This window comes from Microcebus murinus, chromosome 10 (assembly GCF_040939455.1).
Source record: "Microcebus murinus isolate Inina chromosome 10, M.murinus_Inina_mat1.0, whole genome shotgun sequence".
In the NCBI taxonomy this organism is placed as follows: Eukaryota; Metazoa; Chordata; class Mammalia; order Primates; family Cheirogaleidae; genus Microcebus; species Microcebus murinus.
In genome coordinates this window covers 7484273-7505960 of record NC_134113.1, presented here as the reverse complement: position 1 = coordinate 7505960, position 21688 = coordinate 7484273, and the positions used below count along the sequence as shown (strand labels likewise).

The 21688-nt window shown below is 50.5% G+C and overlaps 1 protein-coding gene across 1 annotated transcript; it reads right to left on the bottom strand.

The window, feature by feature from the left end:
- Positions 1 to 5401: 5401 nt before the first annotated feature.
- On the bottom strand, positions 5402 to 15670 carry TOB2 (transducer of ERBB2, 2). Its single transcript, XM_012741701.3, has 2 exons — positions 15198 to 15670; positions 5402 to 9325 (listed from the first exon to the last, which is right to left on the bottom strand). The coding sequence occupies exon 2, from the start codon at positions 9226 to 9228 to the stop codon at positions 8218 to 8220; it is 1011 nt and encodes a 336-aa protein (XP_012597155.1). The 5' UTR covers positions 9229 to 9325; positions 15198 to 15670; the 3' UTR covers positions 5402 to 8217.
- Positions 15671 to 21688: the final 6018 nt, after the last annotated feature.

The window sequence follows — 21688 nt, the reverse complement described above, 5'->3', positions numbered from 1 at the left end:
TTTCGAACTCCTGACCTCGAACAATCCACCCGCCTCAGCCTCCCAGAGTGCTAGGATTACAGGTGTGAGCCACCGCACCTGGCCAAGAAGTTTTTAATTTTGATGAAAGTCCAGTTTGTTAGTTTTTTTTTTTTTTTATGGATTATGCTTTTGGAGCCATATCTAAGAAATCTTTGACTAACTCAAGATCACAAAGATATTCTATCTTTTTTTTCTTTCTTTTTTTTTTTCTTTGAGACAGAGTATCACTCTTGTTGCCCTGGATAGAATGCAGTGGTGTCATCACAGCTCACTGGAACCTCAAACCCCAGCTCCTGGGACTACAGGTACATGCCACCATGCCCAACTAATTCTTTCTATTTTTTTGAGAGACAGGGTCTCGGTCTTGCTCATGCTGGTCTCGAACTCCTGAGCTCAAGCGATCCTCCCACCTCAGCCTCTCAGAGTGCTCCCCCCCCATTAGCTTCCATCACCCCCCTGAAAAGCCTTCCAGAGCTGGGTGGGAGGCTCCTCTGGCTAGTGGCTCCCTGAGCTTCCTTGATGGTGTGGTGAAGCCATGATACCCCGGGTTTGTCCTCCACCCGACCCTTCCTCCACTAAATTGCCTCCCAAGGGCAGGGCCTGGCTCTACTCCTGCAGGCGGTCCACGGTCAGGGCCTGGCATAAGCTCCAGGAGGTTTGTCAATAGATGTGGAAGAAAAGCTCTCTCACAGCCTCTGCCCTGATGAGGTGACCTTGCAGGGCAGGAAACTTAACTGGCACATTTATTTATTTATTTATTTGAGACAGAGTCTCACTCTATTCCCCGGGCTAGAGTGCCGTGGCGTCAGCCTAGCTCACGGCAACCTCAAACTCCTGGGCTCAAGCAATCCTTCTGCCTCAGCCTCCCAAGTAGTTAGAACTACAGGCATGCGCCACCATGCCCGGCTAATTTTATCTATATATATTTTTAGTTGGCCAATTAATTTATTTCTATTTTTAGTAGAGACAAGGTCTTGCTCTTGCTCAGGCTGGTTTTGAACTCCTGAACTTGAGCGATCCTCCCGCCTTGGCCTACCAGAGTACTAAGATTACAGGCGTGAGCCACCTTGCCTGGCCTTAACTGGCACATTTAAGATAAAATTGCAACTCTCCATCCAGGCTTCAGGGCCCATGGCATGGCCCAAGCACCTCTTGTACCTCATCTGCACTGCATGCCTCTTGCTGCTGGCCTTTCCATTCCCTGAGCACACCATGCTGTTCCTGCCTCATACACTTTGAAGTGTCTGGTCCTTTTGCGTCTCTCTTTATTAAGCATGTGACAAGGGATATTTTACTTCAGATTGTAGGTTGAAAGCCCCCTCCTGGGGAAGGCTTCCCTTGTTCTGTCCATCCCACCTAAAGGGGTCCTCGGGTCACTAGCCAGCATCACTGGTTGCAATTATTACTTAAAAAATTTTTTATTTTTAGAGACAGAGTCTTGCTCTGTTGCCCAGCTGGAGGGCAGTGGTGCAATCATAGCTCACTGCAGCCTCCAACTCCTGGGCTGATCCTCCTGCCTCAGCCTCCCAAGTAGCAGGGACTACAGATGTGTGCCACTACCCCAGCTCGGATTGTGATTATCTTCATGTCTGACATTTTCTTGTTAATTTATTAGAACATTGTTCCAAGAGAGTAGGAATTTTGTCTACTGTTCTCCCTTATTTTCCTCATGTCTAGAACAGTGTCTAGCCCTTATGGGCCTCTATGTTGAAAGCTGAATATTAAATGTTGAATAGGCAGAGCTAGAAGAAACCGGATGTCTGGGCCTCTGGGCTGGGCCTCTTCTGCTCGAACTTACCCAGCCCTGCCACAGCCCAGCAGTGGCTTGATTATGGTTTTGTGTCTTGGGTGGGGAGTCCCAGCTGGGAGCATGGGGTCCTGCCTGAGGTTCAGCCCACCATTCTTTCCTCCCCACTCTGGGCGAAATGCCACAGCACAGGGGCCTCCGTGGGCCCTCACCGAAATGCCACAGCACAGGGGCCTCCGTGGGCCCTCACCAGGGCTTGGGAGCCTGTGGGGCAGGAAGAGATGCTGACACAGGGACCAGCCCAATGTCCTAGCTGGACAGAGGCCTACCCCACTGTCCCTCATTATATGAATGGGACAGATGTCAAGAGGGGCTCAAGGTTATACAGTGAACTGGCAGCTTTCAGGACCTAGAACTCACTTTTCTTGCTGGCAGTGAAATTCCCAAATTAAGAACCAGAGTAGGGGCCGGGCGCGGTGGCTCACGCCTGTAATCCTAGCACTCCAGGATGCCGAGGCGGGCAGATTGCTTGAGGTCAGGAGTTCGAAACCAGCCTGAGCGAGACCCTATCTCTACTAAACATAGAAAGAAATCAATTGGACAACTAAAAATATATATACAAAAAATTAGCCGGGCATGGTGGTGCATACCTGTAGTCCCCAGCTACTGGGGAGGCTGAGGCAGAAGGATCGCTTGAGCCCAGGAGTTTGAGGTTGTTGTGAGCTAGGCTGATGCCACGGCACTCACTCTAGCCTGGGCAACAGAGTGAGACTCTGTCTCAAAAAAAAAAAAAATAGAACCAGAGTAGGCTGGGCACAGTGGCTCTGCCTATCATCCTAGCACTTTGGGAGGCCAAGGCAGGAGGATGCTTGAGCTCAGGAGTTCAAGACCAGCCTGGGCAAGAGTGAGACACTATCTCTACAAAAAATAGAAAAACAAAAAAATTAGTTGGGCGTGGTGGCACACACCTGTAGTCCCAGTCCCTGGGAGGCTGGGGCAAGAGGGTCACCTGAGCCCAAGAGTTTGAGGTTGCAGTGAGCTGTGATGACACCACTGCACCCAACCAAGGTGACAGAGCAAGACTGTCTCGCAAAAAAAGAAAAAAAGAACCAGAGGATGAACAGGCTCCCATAACCCAGGGGCTCGGAGACTCCCAGCTGGTCCCAGCCTATCCACAGGCCCTGCCTGGGCAAAACTTGGCTGAACTGTCCAGGCCCAGATAAAGGAGGAGGGAGTGTGCCTCTCCACCCCATGACTCACTCACGAGGAGGTGGCCGTGGTGGGGACCAGACAGTGGCATCCCCTTGGCCTAGGGGGTGCTGAGTCAAGCGGGCAGTGACGAAGGGAGCAGGGTTCTCCCGCCACCATGACTCACCCCTACATATTTGTCTGCTTGTCCAGGGAGAAACTCCCAGAAGGTTTTGGGACACACACGGAGGGCCTCAGCCCATCCCGAGCAGAAAGCCGGGCCCCTGGAGAGGAGGAATGGAGTTGAGCGTACTTCGCAGGACACTGTCTTGCTGGGAGAAGCAGCTTCCCATGTTGGCAGCGGGCAGAACCGGGCAGCCCCGGCCCTGCTCCGAGAATGCAGTTTCCTGTTCTGTCTCAGCCTGGTCCTGCTGCCAGCCAGCTTGGGTTTCAGCCTGTCTGCTGATGCAGGGAAGCACACTGGGCTGGGTTGGCTGGTGGCCTGTAAGGAGGGACCAAAATGGTCCCATGAAATAAAAATGATACTTGTTGTTTACTGAGTTGTTTACTCCGGGCCAGCCACTATGCTCAGCATTTTCCGCCTATTATTTCATTTAATTTTGACAAGTAGCTACAATTATCATCCCCATTTTAGAGGTGAAGGAACTGAGGCACCGGAGTATTTGGAGTGGTTTGCTTGGGAGTGGCAGGGCTGGAATTGGGACCCACACTTCTAAGGGAGCAGAGTCCAGGCTCTTCCCTGACCCTATGGGCAGCACCGTCCTGGCGGGCGCTCCCTGGGGAGGGTGTGCCTTGCTCTCCTCCTTCAGGGCTCACTCGTGCTTTCTTCCCTGCCTCCGCCTCCAGGAAGCCTTCTTCTTTCTTTTGCAAATGTTTTTTAATTTTTTTTTTAATTTTAGTGTATTATGGGGGTACAAGTGTTGAGGTTACATATATTGCCCATGCCCCCCCTCCCCCCTCGAGTAAGAGCTTCAAGCATGTCCATCCCCCAAATGTTGCACATCTTACTTGTTTGGTTGTATATACCCATCCCCTCCTCCCCCCTCCTACCTGCCCGACACCCGATAAATGTTACTCCTATATGTCCACTTAGGTGTTGATCCGTTAATACCAATTTGCTGGTGAGTACATGTGGTGCTGGTTTTTCCATTCTTGAGATACTTCACTTAGAATGGGTTCCAGCTCTATAAGAAGGCTTCTTGACTCTCTGGCTCCCAGGTCCCCTGTGCATACCTGTCCTGAAACTGCTTTCCCTCCTGTTTTCCCAGGGGAGAGAGGATGCTTGTGGAGGGTTTGTCAAGTGAATAAATGCGCTTTCTTCGGAGGAACTCTGAGTCTACTGGAACATTTTCTTCCCCTGCTGCAGGGCAGGGGCCCCAGGCAGCCCTTAACACCTGCAGGTCTCCCACTCCTGAGCCCGTGAGTGTTTGGTGAAGAAATGGAGGCACGATGTGCGAATGAGTCATTTCTGTGTCTATGCCAGGTGTGGGGTTCCCCACCCTGGGAGAATTTGGGAGTTTGCTCAAATCTGGAGTGTCCACACCTTCAGCTGGAGGGACTGGCTGGGAAGGTAAGTCTCAGCCCTTGAAGTAGGCCTCACGGAAGGCCTTCCGCTGTCTAAGGGCATGACGGGGAGTGGCAGCAGGTGACAGTGGGCACCTGCTGTGTCAGGACCTGTGTTCATGTTAATATTAATAGGAATGAGTGGGTGAGGGCCACCCGCCCCTACCCTGGGGCCCACAGTCACCTCTGGGCTGGGACAGGGAGCAAGCAGCTCTTCTGGGGCATTGGTGTGGTGGGGGTCTCCTCAGGCCCTTTATTCTCCAAACAGGCCAACACTGATCCCTCCCCACCCAACTAGGTGAACTGGGCTAGAAACTCTAGAGTCAAATGTCCAGCCTCTGGGCAGGGCCCAGGAGCCTTGATGTCCAGCCCCCTGCATGGGCCACTTGCCTTCCACAGAGCCTGTTGAGCAGGACGCCCTGGCCCGGCTGACTATCCTACCAGACACAAGGCCACTTCCAGGGGCCTCATTTTCCTCTGTGCTGACAGGGAGAAGCTCAGCCCATCCTGTGGCTGTGTCTAGTGGTTTGGGGTGGGCAAGTACCCCTCCGTCCTCCAAGGAATAGGAGGTTCCTAAAAAGCCATGACTAGGTACTCCAGGCTCTGCTTCCAGCTCTGGCTCCACCACCTACTAGCCAAGGAAACCCAGGCAGTTCCTAACCTCATGGAACCCGTATCCAGTGTGGAAAGTGTCCTGTGTTGATGGGGTAGAGAGATGGTGAAAAAGGGGCACCAGGACAATTATGTCTACCCAGGGCTCAGTCACTGGGAAGATGACAATTGTTTTTCGAAGCCTACAGGGCTTCTCTCCATCCCAAAAGGGACCCCACAAACAAAACAAGCCAGAAGCAGGCAGAAGACTATTATATATCATGCTTTTAATACAAACTTAAAAAAATCTGGAACAATATAAACTGTACAGATTTGATCAATCTTTTTGTTTTGTTTTTAAACTAAAATCTCTAAACACACCAATGTCCCATTCCAAAATATTGCACAACATTCTGAATACAAAATGCTTGATTGTATCCCTCCTTCACTAAAGAAAAAGTTCACTACCCTGCTCCCCCAGCTCCTCGCTCGCCCTAACACCCACTTCCCAACCCTAGGGAGAAAACTCGAGTCTGCAGCTCACTGAGAAAAAGACATCGTCTGGGCTGACAGTTTACAGTCTTCACAAGATAATCCACCTTTTGATTTGTTCCTGGGAAAGAGGGATAGAGAGAGAGAGGATGGGGAAAGGGGAGAAAGGTTTTATTCTCCTTTTTTTTATTTTAAAGTTTGTTTTTCCTGAAAAAATATGTTTCTTTCCTCTTTTTAAGAAAAAATCCTGAAAAGAAAATTACGTTTTTTTACGTTAGAAATATACATATATTATATATACCTCTTACATTTTACAAATGTAGCAAATTATTCAATACAAACGGACACCAAAAAATGTAAAAAATAAAAAAAAAGTTTTCCTACGAAACCAGGTAAATTAGTGCAGATTTGTTTTTGTTTTCTTAAAAAAAATAAAATTGAAGCAAAAATGCCTAGATTTGAGACAAGACAGACTGACCTGGGCCCAAGAGCCCAGCACTGGAGTCATGCTCCTGAACACACATTTTTCTTCGTATTTCAAAAGACACAAAGGGGCTGGTCTCCCCCGTCTCCCTATATGTGGTGAGGAATAGGCGACCTGGGTGCGGGTGGGTACCTGTGTGTGTGAGTAGGAGGAAGGCCTAGAAGGGGAGTTAGGCGGCATCCAACCTTTCCCAGAGAGAAGCCATCTGCCTGGGCCTGTCACCTGTGTGGGAGCTGAGGAGGGAGAGGGTGGCCCAGACTGGGCTGGCCCCTGAGAGGTCTGGGGGATAGATGGTGCTGGGCCAAGAAGCCAGGGCGTCGCCTGTCGGGGAGGTAGAGCTGGTGCCCGTTGCAGGGAGAGGAAGCTGGCAGTGTCTGTCTGGGCCGGACTCACTGCCACAGCAGTTGCCCACTTGGGGTCCTTGGGAGGATGCAGTGCCAGGGCTTTGGTGCTTTCTAGTGATGGGATCCTGATCCAAGTGCCCCACCTGCCAAAGCATCGTGGCATGGAAGCTGGCCCCCAGGGTTGGAGAAGCCACCTCTCTGCTAGCAGAGGCAAAGGAGCAAGTGTTCTTCTATGTCCAAACACACTGGCTGGGATGGCCAAGTGGCTATCCAGCCTGGCTGGCCCAAGACACCACTCCTCACAGCATCGAGGTCCAGTGGGGCTGGGTCAGGGCAGTGAGAGGGGATGGCAAGAGGTACCAAGGAGCTCTCCATCAGGCAGGGGCACAAAGGTACTAAAATAACATCCACAACTCAAATACCAAAAAGTCTCAATTCAAGGCTCAGTACTGTCCACTACAGGCACTGGCTCCAAACTCCCACCCCACCTCCGAGGGTGCTCAGGAGAGCAGCTCCCCACCCCTGGGCAAAGGTCACACGACAGGAGGGTGGAAGTCCAGGGACTTTTCTTAGGCATCAGAGGCTTGCGTATTCCCTCTGCCTTTCAGAGCTAACCTATATTTTTTGGTCAAAAACAAAAGTGCAGATCCGTCTGCAGTCTAGAAACCAGCTCCTTCTGCAGTGCTTTCCCTTGGGAGTGTCTCAGGCTCAGGTGCAGCGTCACCCCACCACGTGTCCTGCCCTGAAAAGGACCGACAGACACCCCCGGCCCATTCCCCAGCCTCACACACAAATAAGCACTTGCTGCAGCCCAGAATCACATCCAGAGGGAAGTTTCACATGGCTTGGAATCCTTTAAAAAAGGACAGCAAACCGCACACACACCTACACACGCCAAGTGCACACACCCACACACCTACACACATGCCCCTTGCCCCACCCACAACCTCGGGCTCAGGGAAGAAGGGCCTGCATGAGAGAAAGAGGCCACACATATCAATGGCCAGGTCCCCAGGGCCATGATGATGGTCTGTGCCAGGAGGGGATGGTGGGGCCACAGGACAGAGATGAAAGGGATACAATGAGACAAAGTGCTATCCTCTCCATAGTCACAGACATCAGCTCGAGGGGGAGGGTGTGAGTGGCCAGCCAGCAGCTCCCTAGGGCTCAGCCTGAAAGGGAGTGGGGGCTGGGGTCTGACCTACTGGGCGGCAGGGCCAGAGAAGGCCTGCTGAGGTTGGATGGCTTTGAATGCGAGGAAAGCTGGGTGACAGAGGCAGTGACAAGGGCTGGCCTCTCCCCATTCCAGGGAGGGCCAGGCTCCAGCTGCAGCTCTTCCTTCCCTGTGAGCTTGGACACACCAACCCTAAACCAGGAGTGTGAAGGAGGGAGGGAGGAATAGGGAGCAGCAATTCACATCTGGACCATTCTTAGCACAGGAAGCCACTAATTAAAGATGTTATATAGAAAACTACATGTAAAAAAAAAAACAACAAAAAGAAATACAAAACCCAAACCAACCAAATAAATCAGAGGCAGGCAGGCAATCGGTAGGGGGGTGTGGGGTGGAGGGTGGTGAGTTAAACACGACTCAGTGCTTTGAGAACCCCCCCATTCCATGCCTAGGCTGGATCTTTTTTCTAGAAGCAAGAGTGAGAAGATTGGAAATCTTTTTGTATATTTTTCTTTTCCTCTTTTTTTTGGCCTTTCCTTTCTTTTCTCTTTTCCGTGGTCTTGAGTGCTCCTGGCCCTGGGTGGGGGGATGGTCAGTTGGCCAGCACGACGGGCTGGAACGGCTGGCTAGGATACTGCATGGTGTTCAGGTTGTAGCTGAGGCCTTCCACGAAGGGTGTCTTCTCCAGGAAGAGGCTGTTGGCACCACCTCCAAATACCTGGGCCATGTCGAAGCTGCTGCTGTTGCAGGTGCCAGCCCCACTGCCCTGACCATCAGCTCCATCAAAGAATAGGCTAGGAGAGCCACTGCCGTTGTACACGAACTCCTTGGCATTGGGCGAGAGCTGGGACTGAGGGGCCGGGTTGGCCGTGATGAAGTTCAGTGAATGCATAGACAAAGAGAGGCTCTTGTGCTTCAGCAGGTTGTTGGTGGGCGAGCGAGCCATGCGAGGCTGCTGCGGTGGTGGCTGCTGGCCACTTGCCCCACTGCTGGCCACACCCCCCCCACCTGCTGCCCCGCCACCCTTTTTCATCTTGGTGGAACCAAATTTGGTGGCAGCGAAGGAGGCAGTGGTGAAGGTGATGGGCTGGGCGGAGCGGGGGATGAAGGTGGGGCTGGGTGACTGGCCAAAGGATGGTGATGGGGAGTTGGACAGGGAGCTGTCCTGGCTGCCGATGGGCACAAACACCTGGGCGTCAGGGTTGAAGCTGCTCTTGATCTCCTTGTCCAGCTCTGGGGCACCACAGCCCTCACTATCATCCAAGTATAGCACTTTGACAGCCCCCTTCTCACCAATCTGGTAGGACACCTCGAAAGGGTCAATCCAGACACTCAGCTCCTCAGGCACATTGGCCCGCACGTCCTCCACTGCCAGGCCACTCCGCTTGGCAGCCAGCTCCACCACAGGGTCCACCATCTCCCCAATGTGGACACAGCGGAAGCCAGAGCCCTTCAGTGGCTTGTCAGGGTACCAGTGGCCTTCATATTTCTTTTTCAAAAGCCGCTCTAGCTCCTCCCCAAACAGGTCTGCCCGGCGTCGGGGCAGCTTGTTGTACAAGTAGGAGATGATGAAGTTCAGGGCCACTTTGATCTCCAGCTGCATGGTCCTTTCCTAGGCAGAGAATCAGCACAGGGCACGTGTACAGGCCAAGGGCAGTGGAAGAAGATACAAGGTGGACAGCCTTGGGCTCCAGACAGCTCTGGGAAACAAAAGAGAGGCACAGTGAGTAGATATGTAGAGAGCTGGTGGTGACCAACAGCAAAGGACAGAGAGAAAAGCACTGACTTGGGATTATACAGATCCAGGGGCCCATTTCTGCTCCACCAGTGGCTAGCCTAATTGCATGTCTGTGGACAAGTCACTTTCTTCTGGGCCTCAGTTTCCTCATCAGTAACATGACCTATCGTAAAGGTAGTTCAAGGATGTAAACTGCCTCAAGCTGTACCCAGCAAATTAGTAGGCCCTTGATAAAGTTAGCTATTATTTTAAAGTGATTGTAAAGAAATAGGGGAGCTGTAGATTCCACCATTTTGAGAAATCCAGGTCATTGTATGAGTGACACACACACACACACACACACACAAAATCAAGTCCCTAATGTAGGTGGAGAAGGGAAGGCTCTTGCTGTCTCCATTATATCTCAGTGAAGTCATGCCCACAAACTGTCACCGGCCAAGATGTAAGCATAAAATCTTTAGTTGTCCTCCTTAAATGGAAAGGGATACAGGTCACTGAACAGGAAGGAGCACTGCCAACATTTTACTGGGGGCTTGGCCTCCAGTCACATCCATCTGTCACCCAGGGCCCCATGTGTACGCTTTCTGGCTCACTCTGGGTTTACAGAACTGATTTAAGAACTCCAGAGTGATCAAGCCTTGCATTTGCATCCAGAGAGCCTCCAAGAATAAGATGAGGGCATGAGCCCCAGGAAAAAGGCAAGTAAGTCTTGTTACAACCAGAGATGTAGGCCAAAAAGGGAACAACTGGCTGGGGATGGCCCTGGGGAGAGGGAAGCAGAAGCCGGTAGGCCAGCAAAGAGTTAAGAGCAGCACTGGTGTGGCCTAAGGGAATCTCTGTAGTTTTTGGCAAGGGTGTACATGATGAGGGTGGCAGAAGAAAGAAATTTTCCATCACCCTGCAGCCTCCAGCAGGGACCCATCATCACTCAGTCTCCCAGGGACTGTCTGACCACCTGTCCTCGGCACTGGATCAGATTTATCAAGTGTTTGGAGATCCCTGGAGAGAAAGCAGCCCAAGATAAACACTCAGATTGTTATTTTGGGATTCTCTCACAGCCAGATCCCACTGAGGTCAAAAAGGTTTATTCCCTAGGCCCGGGCCAGCCTCATGTCTCAGGAAGATGATCTGTGAGGTCCTGAGAGCCAGTGATCCTAATTTCACTTTTCCCAAATGGGCAGCTCCAGGCTCATGCTGGGGGAGAAAATGATCTGAAAGGGCCATCTCTAAGGGGCAGCAGGGCCAGAACATGTTCCTAACCAGACCACTGCACAAGGCAGTGATGCTGAGCTCAGCACAGAGACAAGATTGATCCATGATCCGTCAAGGGCATCTTCTGTCCTGCAAAAAACTCAGGGCTAGATTTTGATTAAAATCCTTTCTGGATCCAGCATGAAGTATCCAGGGGCCAATTTTAGGCTTGAGGATTTTGAGGTGCTTTTTTTTTTGAGACACAGTCTCACTTTGTTGCCCAGGCTAGAGTGAGTGCTGTGGTGTCGGTCTAGCTCCCAGCAACCTCAATCTCCTGGGCTTAAGCAATCCTCCTGCCTCAGCCTCCCGAGTAGCTGAGACTACAGGCATGCGCCACCATGCCCAGCTTATTTTTTCTATATATATTTTTAGTTGGTCAATTAATTTTTTTCTATTTTTAGTAGAGATGGGATCTCGCTCGGGCTGGTTTTGAACTCCTGACCTTGAGCAATCCGCCTGCCTCGGCCTCCTAGAGTGCTAGGATTACAGGGGTGAGCCACCACCCCCAGCCAGGATTTTGAGGTTTTGGCTCAACAAATTTTCTTGTAATTCTTAGGCCCGGGCCCATGGCTTCTATGGGTATTTTTAGGACCAAATCTCAGACAAAAATTTCTGGGATGAACATATCAGAGAAAATACACTGGGTCAACCTAGAGTAGCATATGACAGTGGCTAAATCCAGTCTAACCCTCATTTCAGGTCTGAGGAACAGAGCTGTCACATGGGGAGTCAGCAGAGGCACCATAACTCTGCCCCTCTCCCCAGCCCTCCACCGGAATGTTCAGGATGCCCTTCTCCCTGCCTCCAAAACAGACTTCATCTCCAAATGCCTGCTCATGATAACACAGATCAAAACCAGGGCCCTTTGGGGTTTAAAAAGAAGGAGAATTGTAAAAAGAATAAGGGGCTTTCTGTTTATGAGAATAGGGCTAATCACTAGACGCAAAGCTAGCCACCAGAACTGTGGGTCTCCTCTCAAGAATGAAGGCCTCAAAGGGCCACAGTGGTCTGTCAGAGGTGTCCAACATGGAGCTAAAAAGTTGTAAATAAAGTTGATACTGGTTCCCTAAGAACAGGCATTTTCAAAGTGTTTGAAAAGACAGACTGAAGTTGACATATGACACTTCTCCGAAGGCACTACATGGCCTCTTAAAATACACCTCATGGTATTTCATCCATAGCAAAGGGCTTCTCCACCTTTCTAGGCCTTCTCAAACTTTGCTGCATAATTGCCTTCCAAGTTAACCACCCCTGAACAGTTCAGCCTCAAAATGGAAGCATTTTAAATGTGGGCCAAAGTCATTGGGAAATAAGCCTCCCACCCCAAAATACAATAGAACCACTGTCATCAGCCCTGCCTAGCTAACCATTTTCTGCAGCATAAGCAACTAAAGCTGCACACCAATTTATACCTCAGTGATGTTGTCACACAAATAAGGAAGCATATAATGTCACCTTTGCCTCTTTAATTGGAGAACAGGCCAGGCCAGATGGCTGTGGGGTGGAACCTTATAAAAATGCTGGACAGCCAGGATGAGATTTTCTGCTCTATCAGCTCAGGCTCTAATTTTGACTTCAAGAAGCTTATGGAGCGGAGGATTAAAGCATCCGTACTGTCTTTTGCTAAAGATAGGAGTGACCATTCAGATGAGTTAGTTCATTTTTTAAAAAGCTACAAATTCTAGCCTATATAGAAAATATTTATGGAAATGCTGTAAGATTAGGAAACTTAGAAATAACTACTGTTCAAACAAAAGGAACAAGTAGATTTGTTAAACAGCTGCAGAGGCCTGACTTGGGCACAAAAGGCCTAAAAAGAAAGGAAAAAAAAATAAAGTTTCAGTGTTTAGCAAAGTCGCCCCTTTGTCAATACATTAAAAAGTTGCAAATGAGAGAGTCTATCGGATTTCACCAAGAATCGTATTCTCCTTCATTTGTTTACTTCCAGCAGCATAGTTAAACCTGGATTCGGATCCCTTGTGCTAACTTGTGTTTTAAAGAGTAAGTGCCTAAGAGAAAGAGACAAAGATGGGGGAAGAAATGAGGCATGAAACTGGAAAGAGGCCTCAGTCAGTGCAGATCCCAGAGAACCTCAGACGAAAATGTGAAGAAAGGCTTTCAAGGAAAAAAAAAGTTTTAAAGAGGACAGGAATGATAATGGTGAAGGAATCTATCTGGCCCAAACCTATAAAAATGCCAGGCCTTAATATCCAAATCATCCTACAGTTAAGCACTACGGCACTCAAATAAATGTGAAAAGTGAGAGAGGCCTTCAATTTTAACAAGGCCAGTAGGTGTCACAGACTGGGTGGACGTGAGTGCCTTGAAGCTGACAGAGTGAGAGGAGAACACAGGCAGCTCCTCAGGACAGGTGAGATGGGGACCCGCCCCACTCCATTGGTCTCCCGGCCTGGACCTGTGTGTGTGGGGGTTTAAAGGCTTCCAGGACTTGTGCCGACCAAGTGCACCATGCCGCCCAGAGTCTCACATCATCTCCCCTAAACAAAGACCACTGGGACAACACTGGGTCTGACTTCAAGGCTCCTTTCAACTAAGAGGATCCTCTCCAGAGCACTCTAGGATTCTCAGAAGCCAAGACTGAACTCCAACGTAGATGGAGAGGCGGGCAGCGAGGGCACGCTCTGCACTCTGGGAATCGTAGTCCTCAGCGTCCTCAGCACCAGGCTGGAGCAAGTGACCTACTTTCTCTGCACACTACACTTCCCTGCGTGCTTTGCGAAGGCTCAGCCGGCTGAACTACGCATGCCTGGTAAGGGGAGCGCCTGAGGGCCGGACAACCAAGGAAAAGTTTCCGATGCACATGCGTGCTAGAGCTGACGGGCGCCCCGCACCCCCCATCGCCTAATGCATTTCATACAAATTCTACCCATAAGGCCTACTCCCCGTCTCACCCCACCGTATCCATTTCTAGGCTTTAGGAGAGGCCAGACTCTCCACCCCTCTTTTCCCTTCATCACCTCTCTTGACTGCTGAAATAGGGGTCTGCTTCTAATGAGTTTTTTCTGGGTGAAGAGGATGAGCTGGCACAGATAAGGTCATGTCCCCGACCTCCCCACTCCCCAAAATCTGAATTCCATGGGCTGGGCGGTGGGTCTGGAGTTGCTGTAGGGACGTTAGATTCAAAGAGAAAAGAGCTTTTTTTCACCTAGTGCACAGCGGGCTAGGCTCCAGCACCTCCACAGCCGGGAAAGGAAATGCAGAAATTAAACCCAGTTCTCCTGTTGTCTTGGCCAAAGAAATTCCCAGTTAAGCTGTGGGGAGGCGCCAGTCGACAATGAGAAGGCCAGACGCCAGCAGGGACCAAGCCTCACCCCACTTCTAATCCAAGTCTAAGTAACCAGACCTGGGCGAGGGAAATGGGAAAAGGTTCCTGAGTAGAGAAGGAAAAATTGTACATCTGACACCTGAACATCTTCTAATAATTAAAATTCCATGTGTGTCTGTCTCCTCCCACTTCAAGGCCTGCTCCAGAACCAGACTTACCAGATCCTCAGCAAAGCTCCCCTACTGGGTGTTAAACCTCCCTAATCCTTCCTCCCACACAAGCTTCTTTTACCCTGTGCTTCAGAAAGGGATGGGGGCAGGTGCCCAAGAGAGCAGCAGGGGTGTTTTTCTGCTGAGAAATCAGAGATGAGGGACCCACTCCCAGGCACGGTCACAAGGGAGAGAAATGTTAGATACTGAGCAAGCACCCAAGACCTCGTCCGCTGTCCCCAAGTTGAAGCTTGCTGTGTGGCGTTCTGGAACCAGAGGGTCTGCCGGCTGCTACTCCTCTCTCTGTACCCTCTTCCTTCCCTTCCCCAGATTTCTGGTAAAGGGCACAGTTCACGCTCTGGACTGGAGGGGAAGGAGTTTAGGAGTCGGGCCTCCCAGGCATCTCACTGAAACCAACCAGACTCCACTCACTGGTGGTGCTCTATAGGTACTTTTCCCACCCAGTTTTCCCTTAAACGCTGAAGAGTATAAAGAGCTTTAGCTGAAACGGTGAGTTCTGGCTCGCTGGCCCAAGGACAGTCTCCACTGACCCGTCCCGTTGCTAGAAAGGAGGTGTCTGACCTCCATCCCTCAGGCTCCACAGAGCCAGAAATAAATCCTACTATTACCACCCTTCTTCCCCGCACACGGTTTGAAAAGCAGCAGAAAAACAAGGCCTGGATCCCCTTCCTTCCTCTGATTTTTTATTTAACAGTGGGGGGAGTTATATTTCTTTGGAGAACAAGGAAAATCTAGTGAGAATCTGGGATATGAAGAACTGGGGGAGGCAGGGAAGGGAGGAAATGCACCCCACCCAGGAAGGGGCCACACTTGGAACTGGAAGGGGATTCTTGGGTACCCCAGGATCAGAAATGGCAAGACGCGAAAGGAGCACAAGAAAAAAGGGAGGGGGCGTAGAGAGGGAAGAAAGAAGGGGAAAGGAAAATGCTGGCCAGGCGGGGGGAAGAGGGGCGACAGCAACGTGGTGTCCAGCAAAGCAAAGTGCAGGAGTGGGGCGGGCAAGGGGGAGGTGGTCAGGCCTCTTGGGTCTCAATGTGGCCCCCGCCCGCACGCCCCCCATCACTCACTCGGGTCTCCGCGGCGGCGGGGCGCTCTGCCGGCCGCGGGGCGGCTTCTTCCTCCAGGGTGGTCCTGAGCGCGGGGCGGAGTCGCTCTCCCTTCCTTCCCGGGCGCCACCGGGCCGGGGGCCGATGTGTCCTTTTCGTCGTTGAGGGTCAGGGGACGATCGAGGAGGGGCTTATGGGCTATGACTCTCAATAATAATTCTTTCAGCTTTCTGGAGGTTGGGATCGGTGGCAGGGGGACGGAGGGAGGGCGGGCCGGCCGGCAGCGACGGCGCGGGGATGGCCGGCTCGGGGATGGCGGACCCGAGGGTGGCTCGTTTCGCGGGGCGGAGGACGGTCGGGGTTTTGGCCGGTGGGCGGTCCTGCCCTTCTGGCCCTTGTCGCCCCAGCCACTCGCTTCCCTCCGCCGACGACCCACACCGTGCCGCGCCCCAGCCCGAAGTGAGCAAAGTCAATGAAAAGTTTCACCCTTAGCAACCCTGCGCACGGATCCTGCCTCTCCACCCCTGAGTGATGCGTCCCTCCGCCTTGCAGGGGCGGGGCCGGGCGCCCGGCCGGGACTACTTCCCCGCCGGCCGGCGACTTAACCCTCTCGTGCCGCGCAGCCCGGGCCCGCGTCGGCTGCCCACCCCGCGCCGGGTTCCTCAGCACGACTGGCCGCCTTTCCCTGCCTCACGGCGCGCGCCGTAGTTATTTCCTGCCCTAAGCGGCTCTCTGAACTCGTGCTCATCGTGTTTGGGGTTTCCCCAAGTAGTGTGCTCCGTGAGGGCTGGGGCCCGCCCGGGGCAGGGCTGCTCACGGGGCCAGGCACACAGGGACGCTCACTTTAGCGGTGTTGGACGGGTGGATTTCGCGGGAAAGGGGATGGCATCACCCGGCCCTGCGGGAGCTCTCCCCACTGAGTCTTCAGCCCAGCACCCGCCTCGGCGCCGACGGTTCGGACGTTTGCCCGAACCTTTCTCCCGAGGCGTCCCTCCATCCCTGGGCGCCTGGCCATCCCGCAGCTCTCGCGTCGCCCGTTACGGTGTCTTCGCGAGTGGGGAGGCTCAGGGAGCAACGCAGGCTCTGGAAGCTTTTCGGACCTGAACTCTGGTTGCTCTGAGTCTTCTGAGCGCCTCATGCCTCGTCGAGGGACCCGTAAGATCGACGGGAGGGCCAGGAGGAATCTGGGGCGTGGGCTACGCTGTGCGGGAGGAAGAGGAGGCGAGGAAGAGCCCGACGGCCAGGGAAACGAACCGAGTGCTATAATTAACCCTCCATTCGCTGTTTCTGGCGTCCCGTTCCCGCACAAGGGTGGCCCCCGTCTCCGGCCGCCCGGGTTATCTCTTCCCAGCTGGCGACCCCCGCATGGGGCACAGGGAGGGAGCGCCACGTTACTGTTCTTTTAGTAACAGCTCCGCCGGCGCGGGGTGACGCCTGCCCGTGCAAGGGGCGGCGGAGCAAGGCTCGCCGAGCCCGAGACGGGGCGCGCCAGGCCTGGCCACGCGGGCCACCCTGCCTCTTTGTGACTGTGCGGGACGCAGAGTTGGGGGTAGCGAAGCTTGTGCTCTGAGGTCACAGGCAGACCGGACCGGACGGCGAAGCCCGGGGCGCCAGGGGACTTCCGTGTTTGGACCGCCTTATCCCTCCTTAGCTCGCCCATTCCCCAATTCTTCCATCCCCCGCCCCCACTTTTATTCTCATTCCAGACAGTTCGGCTCAACGGCTACCGCCAAACCCACGTGGGGTGGCGAGATCCAAAAGTTTGCAGGGAAATTTTTTTTTTTTCCTTGATCACTTTTTTTGGCAAGGGCAGAAAGCGACGGTAACGTGGCGGTTTAAATGCGCTTCCCTTGACTGCAGCAGAGAAATGCCGGGCTGGAGGGCAAACTCCACGGGGAGAGGGAGGCGGGAGCCAGCCTGAGCGTCCCCACCCCTCTCACTCCGAGCGCTGCAAGCCTGGGGCACCTCCAGGGACTACTTGCCTCGTGCGTCAGGAGTGACAGAGCGTCACACACACGCCCCCTCCGCCTTGCCCGGCTGCACCCTCCACTTCTTTCTCCTCCCCTCCCTCCTCTCTCCTCCCCAAGTGTATTCCATCAAGCAGCGAGACTCGGCCAACCCACTCGGTTCCAGAGCACAGAAATCTAAAAATATAGCCGGCGTGTTAGCAACAGCCTTCCGATTGGTGGGGGAGCGGGGAGAGACGGCGTCTGATTGGGTTTTGGATCCAGCAGGGAGGACTGGGTCATGGGGAGTGTGCGTTTGCTCAATGAGGCAGGGCAAGGGATGCTGGTATTTGTAGTCATTAATTTAGGCAGCTGTGGAACTAGGTACGTTTATATTCCAGTTCTGCCACCCACTGTATGATCTTGATTTAATGCAACCAGTCTCTTTATAGCAAACCTGTTTCTTCATCTATAAAATGGAGATAATGTGGCGGATTGAATATGACATTGTATGTAAAGCCTGGCCCAAATAGTTGCTATTCTTAATTTAAAGATAACTATTCGGGCGAAATTGCAACCTACATATCCTGCATATCCAGTGCTAAGTTTGGTGTGCATTCTCCAACGGGAAACTTTCCACGACAGAATGATAAAGGTGAAGGTGAACCGAGACGAGTTGTTTTAGGATATCTCAGGAGGGACGGATGGAGTATATATAAGCAGATAAAGGGTGGCTGTCTCCTACTTTCCGGACAGGCAGATTGAAAGGCAGACTGAATCCCTAGGAGAAACGCTTGAGTTTCAGCCTATTTGTGCTTTTAATCGAATCTCCCCCTGCTGTGCTGGAAACATTCCATCCCTGAGCATCACTAAAAAGGAGAAATCCAGCCTCCTTGGTGGGACCTCTGGGTAAATAAAGGGCTAGCATGTAAATAGGAAAAGATAAAATAGAATAAAGGGTAAACATCCGTCTTAACTGCTGCTGTATCCATTTATCTTGTAATGAGGAAAAGAGTTTTTCTCCCCAACAAGTGATTTCATTCTGCCTGGGCTTAATTACTTAAGCATTCCCCTCCCGTTTTGAATAATCATATGTTGAATGGCACACACCATGCTTTCAAAATGGTGAGCTTCCTAAGCAGGCTTGTGAGGGTGGAGAGGGTGGGAACAAGTCTCCTGAGAGTAAGCAAGTTATGCCAGGCATTTTGGTGCCATGACAAGTCAGGCTGGTCGTAATTGGCCCCAATTAACTCTCAGGAATGAGTCATTCTCTCAAACACACATGCCAGGATGAGAAATTTTGTATTGTTTCTTTGAAGTTATCCAAGAAAATAGTTTCTCAATTTGATTCTTCTGATCCACTGTCCAGCTGGGCAGGAGCAAAGATAGTCACAACAGAAACTGGCTTTGGAAAAGATTGGCGGCTGAAGGCAAATGATTTGCTATTTATTCATCAAGACTGTGGTTTCTAGTAAAGTAAGGTAAGTGAACAAACCTTTCTTTTGCTAAGACACTAAATTGCGGTATTCAAAGAAAGTTACAGGACACTTGGGGATAGAGTTAATAAGGAACTGAGTAATTGGGGGGAAAGATGGAAATATTTGGAGTCTTTTTTAAGGCAGGAAGATGTCAGCCAAGTCAAAGATCTTTCATCTTTATGTCCTAACTTCACTACTTTTGAAAAACTACATGTCAGATTAGAGTGACATATAGTCTTTCTGAAATTTTCAGTTCAGTTTGATTCCCTGGGAAGTTAATTTTAATTTAGAAGCTGCTAATTGGCAGGCCACAGTCCACCTCTGGTGGATGTATTTTCTTGGCATATACTGACATATTACATTTTAAAAAGTTGAGTTGCCAATATTTAAAAATTGGGATATTGCACAAAAATATCTTAAATTGCCCACTTGTCCTAAATTCAAAATATCTGGCAACACTGGGCATTCAAGCTGGCAGCAATTGTGTGGAGTTGAATAGCAACTGTCTCCTTTAGTCAGGGCCTGTGTCTCTGGTTCCCCAAGGTCCCTACCACTCCCAGACATTCAGGCTGAGGATCACATACCATTTATCATCATGCTTGGGCTATTTTCACATCCCTCCCTTTTTTTTCTTTATGTATTTTTTCTTTTATTCACAGCCCCCAGAAGGAAACTCCTCCCTTTTTAATCAGTGATACTACTCACCCAGACTCCTGAGTTTGTGACCCCTTTTTTGGTTCAGTTAACAAATAATTGCTTGAGTGGTTGCTTATTGTGTACCCTGCCATAGAGGGAGAGGCAAAAGGAACTCAGGATCTTATTTATGATCTAGTTAATTCTTTTAAAACTCTGGATCGTCATCCATTAGTGGGGTCATAAAATTACCTGACTTAAAGGATTTCAGCCAGAAATGTTAGAATAGAATGGCATAAAATGAGAATATCAGAGTACAATATACATAGTAAATACTGTTTCATGAAACTTTTGTTTCTGTTATATGCAGGTACTAGACACAAAAATAAAATACAAATGAGAAATTGTGGGGTATGGTGCATCTGGAAGCTTCCATGAGCTGTCAGGAACCTGGAAGGAAGAGGTAACCTAATTGGCCAGTTGATGTGAAAGTGGAAGGACGGAAACAAATAGCCAAAGAGAAGTCAGGGAGTGTGCAAAGAATGTCCCTTCAACTGAGGTGAGGAAAACCTTGGGGGCAGGGGAGAGAGGAAACCGTAGGGCCTTCAATGCAGGATTTAAATTTTTGTCTATGAAGTATAGGCCAATTGTAAAAGAACTACTCTTTATATAAAGCCTTCCCAGTAAGGGTCTGGCACTTAAAGTCAAATTTAATATTCACAACCTGAAGAGGTAGACATTATCCAGAAACACAGAGGCTAAATGACCTGCTGCAGGTAACAGAGCAGAATTCAAGTGTAGGTTTGATTATAAAGCCCACAGATTTCTTTTTTTTTTTTTTTTGAGACAGAGTCTCACTTTGTTGCCCAGGCTAGAGTGAGTGCCGTGGCGTCAGCCTAGCTCACAGCAACCTCAAACTGCTGGGCACAAGCCATTCTACTGCTTCAGCTTCCCAAGTAGCTGGGACTACAGGCATGTGCCACCATGCCCAGCTAATTTTTTCTGTATATATTAGTTGGCCAATTAATTTCTTTCTATTTATAGTAGAGACAGAGTCTCGCTCTTCCTCAGGCTGGTTTCAAACTCCTGACCTCGAGCAATCCGCCTGCCTCGGCCTCCCAGAGTGTTAAGATTACAGGCGTGAGCCACTGTGCTGGCCTTATATAGTGTTCTTGAGAGTGAGAAGCTGGAAGCAAGAAAGCATCCTTTCTAGAACTGAATATATACCAAACATTGAGTACTTAATAAATGAATAATGACAGCAGAAATAATAGTAATAATAATCATAAATCCAGGGAAGGGAACGGCTTTCTCAGGCTGAGTTCAACTACGTATGTAGGTAGTGCTAATTTCAACAAGAGACAAACACCAGTAATTCTTAAGATTGTTCTGATTTTTTGTGGCCATCCATAGATGGCTGAGATCATTATTCTAATTCTCTTCACAGAATTATATACTGTCAGAGGCTAAAATTCAGTTTGTACATGATGTTTTCCCAATAGAGAATTTGGTACTTTCATTATCCTAACTTTTTTTTTTTGAGACACAGTCTCACTTTGTTGCCCAGGTTAGAATGAGTGCCCTGGTGTCGTCAGCCTAGCTCACAGCAACCTCAATCTCCTGAGCTCAAGCGATCCTACTGCCTCAGTCTCCCGAGTAGCTGGGACTACAAGCATGGGCCACCATGACCAGCTAAATTTTTGTATATATATTTTTAGTAGAGACAGGGTCTCGCTCAGGTTGGTTTCAAACTCCTGACCTTAAGCCATCCGCCCGCCTCGGCCTCCCAGAGTGCTAGGATTACAGGCCTGAGCCACTGTGCCCAGCTATCCTAACTTTTATTTTATTTTATTTTTTTTTTGAGACAGAGTCTCGCTTTGTTGTCCAGGCTAGAGTGAGTGCCGTGGCGTCAGCCTAGCTCACAGCAACCTCAAACTCCTGGGCTCAAGCGATCCTCCTGCCTCAGCCTCCCGAGTAGCTGGGACTACAGGCATGCGCCACCATGCCCGGCTAATTTTTTTTTTATATATATATATCAGTTGGCCAATTGATTTCTTTCTATTTATAGTAGAGACGGGGTCTCGCTCTTGCTCAGGCTGGTTTTGAACTCCTGACCTTGAGCAATCCGCCCGCCTCGGCCTCCCAAGAGCTAGGATTACAGGCGTGAGCCACAGCGCCCGGCCTATCCTAACTTTTAAAATTGAAAAGGAATTATTCTAAAGTCCAAGGTACATAAGAAGTAACTTTATCTCAGGTATTCTTAACTCATTCTTTGTATGCTATTGTTCTCTTGGTCTCTGATGATCAGAAAGAACAAACCAAGAATGGGATTACAAAATGAGATGACTCTCAAGAGGAGCAGGTTTTAGCAGAGTTCACTGGGGTGAGTGAGGCTGAATTTGCCCCACTGCTCATCAGTGTGGAGGGGGCATGCCCTTTGAGAATCTACTGGGTA

What these genes read in the sequence shown, in the direction of transcription:
- TOB2 (XM_012741701.3), bottom strand. Translation starts at nt 9,228, where the DNA reads ATGCAGCTGGAGATCAAAGTGGCCCTGAACTTCATCATCTCCTACTTG.